At 43.3% G+C, this 2,342-nt stretch overlaps 1 protein-coding gene across 1 annotated transcript; it reads left to right on the top strand.

Moving 5' to 3' along the window:
* The first annotated feature begins 540 nt into the window (after window positions 1-540).
* Window positions 541-1,997, top strand: LOC121419368. Its single transcript, XM_041613801.1, has one exon. It carries the CDS (start codon window positions 917-919, stop codon window positions 1,991-1,993), a length of 1,077 nt encoding a protein of 358 aa, XP_041469735.1. The 5' UTR covers window positions 541-916; the 3' UTR covers window positions 1,994-1,997.
* The last annotated feature ends 345 nt before the right edge of the window (window positions 1,998-2,342 follow it).

The following is a 2,342-nucleotide window of genomic DNA, read 5'->3' as shown; positions in this document are numbered from 1 at the left end:
CTTACTCATGTTCCTGTATTATTTGTATTTATCATCATCAAGTTATCATCTTTAATAAATATGAATGAGCTCTACACCTTGCATTGATTGCCTCTATTTCGCATTGAGTCTGGTTGAAATAAAAGAGCAATAAGATCCAGCCCCCAACACAACATGGGTATTCCTTACACAACACGACATGGTGGAGAACCCGGTTCTCTAATTGAGAAACGCTTAATTTTTATCATGGATATGTGCTTCGAGAAAAGACTGAGAATTGCTCTCATAAAAAGACAGTTAAGATACCATCTCTCCTACATGTGTTTTAGCACCGGCATGAACCCGTTAGAACCTGAGCTACATCGGATGAACAAAAAAAATCGACGACTACAATTACCGCACTACAGAAACACACAGACGGAAGACAAAGACGGATGAACAGACGGACAGAACAGACGGATAGAGCAGACGGAAGACTCAGACGGAGGATACAGATGGAAGGAAATTAAAGAGCATACTACAAAGACAACGACGATTTCAAGCCTAAAACGAAGACACCTACACCGACGATTGCCATCACATCGAGTGGCTATCAACTTAACCCTTAGCTAACTAAATAAATGACTCTGACCCTTTCGCTGAATTGTGCATTGTTTAATTAATTTTGGAAGACACATTTCGGTAAGTGAAACCATTTCTCTTATTGTTCCACTGGTGAAAGAGAGTGAGTGAGAGATTGAGTTTTCAGATTGTTTATTTGCCCAGCAACAAGTAATTTTGCAACGCTTTCTGTTCGTTTTTGCCGAATCGTGATTAAATAGTAATTTAACTGTCAGGATTACTGTTAATTAGAAGTTTATCAATATTTTATATTTTACGGTTCAATTCTGATAACCGAATTTGATTTTATCACTTTCATTAATTACCCTATATAATCATGACTTCAACCAACACCTCCCGACAAACCCTACGACAAACTGACTTTCTACCATCCCGTTTCTCGGGTGATAAACTTGATAGGGACAACTCGACTGCGCACTTCTTGACTTTCGACGACTATCTAGATGCGCATGACATTGACAAAGCCGACCCCGACCAATTCCAGACAATACTGCGAACGTTTAGACGGACTTTACAAGGGCAGGCGCGACTTTGGATTGACGGACTTCAATTCAATACATATAGCGACCTGAAGGATGGGTTCATAAGACGGTTTAGTCCCGCTAAATCGTCATATAGCCATGTGACGGACTTTAAAAATATGACTATGACAAATAACGAGAGCGCAGACGCGTACTTGCAAAGGTTGAGAACAACAGCAGCCTACATAGACTATGGGGAAACCCAGATTAGGCATAAGTTGTTGGATTCTTTGCCGTCAGACTGCCGCGCGACCATACTTATGACCGCCCCCGACCTGACCTCAGAAGAAATAGCGGCGAAAGCCCAACTTTTTCTAGACCTCAACCATAGACAGACTAAGCCGACCAAGGAGTTATCTTTCTCTGCTCAAGAGGAAATAGATCAATTGAAGGAGCAAATACATTACTTAAACCTCAAGACAGACAGAGACAATGACAAAAGGCCAAAATCCCCCACCCAACGACCCCCAACCCCACGACAACGCAGTGCTAGTCGTAGTGCTAGTCGCAGCGTAAGCAGCGAAAGACGACGTGACACCAGTCACGATAGACGAGACGACAGGCGCAATGACATGCAAAACAGACGCGGTAGGAGCCCCTATCGATCGGACGGACGGACAAACCGACCGCCAACACGCAGACTTACATGCAACTACTGTGGCATTCCTGGCCATATTTGGCGAGAATGTCGAAAAAGACTTAGGGACATGACGACCCCACCACCCCCCTTCCCTGACTATAATGACTACTATGCCCCTCCATACGGTAGCTATGCCAACAACCAATACTACCCACCACACCAACAGCAGCCCCAATATCACCAGCCCCGCTACCAACAACCCCAAAATCAACCACGCCCACAGGATTTTTAAGACGGGAGAGAGCCAATAGCGCTCATTGTTCTTTCTCCCCGACTAAGAATAGGCCTGACAATGACATGACTTCTACTCATTTAGGGATTGACGAAGTTGAGTTACAATTAACGGAACGCAACTTTACTAAGGGACGACTACCTGATAGGACAACTGCATTAATTCTTTTTGACAGTGGTGCATCCAAATCCATCATATCTGGACGACTATTGAAATCCTCTCCCTATCTCTCTAAATTGACACCAACCAAAGTATCCCCAGTTAGATTCAAATTAGGCAATGGACAATTTCTGACATCAGACAAGGCAGTAAAATTTCGACTAGAAATTCAGGGACACAAATTTGAAAT

The sequence above is a fragment of the Lytechinus variegatus genome, chromosome 7 (assembly GCF_018143015.1).
Source record: "Lytechinus variegatus isolate NC3 chromosome 7, Lvar_3.0, whole genome shotgun sequence".
NCBI classification, from domain to species: Eukaryota; Metazoa; Echinodermata; class Echinoidea; order Temnopleuroida; family Toxopneustidae; genus Lytechinus; species Lytechinus variegatus.
This window is presented reverse-complemented; position numbering and strand designations above follow the sequence as displayed.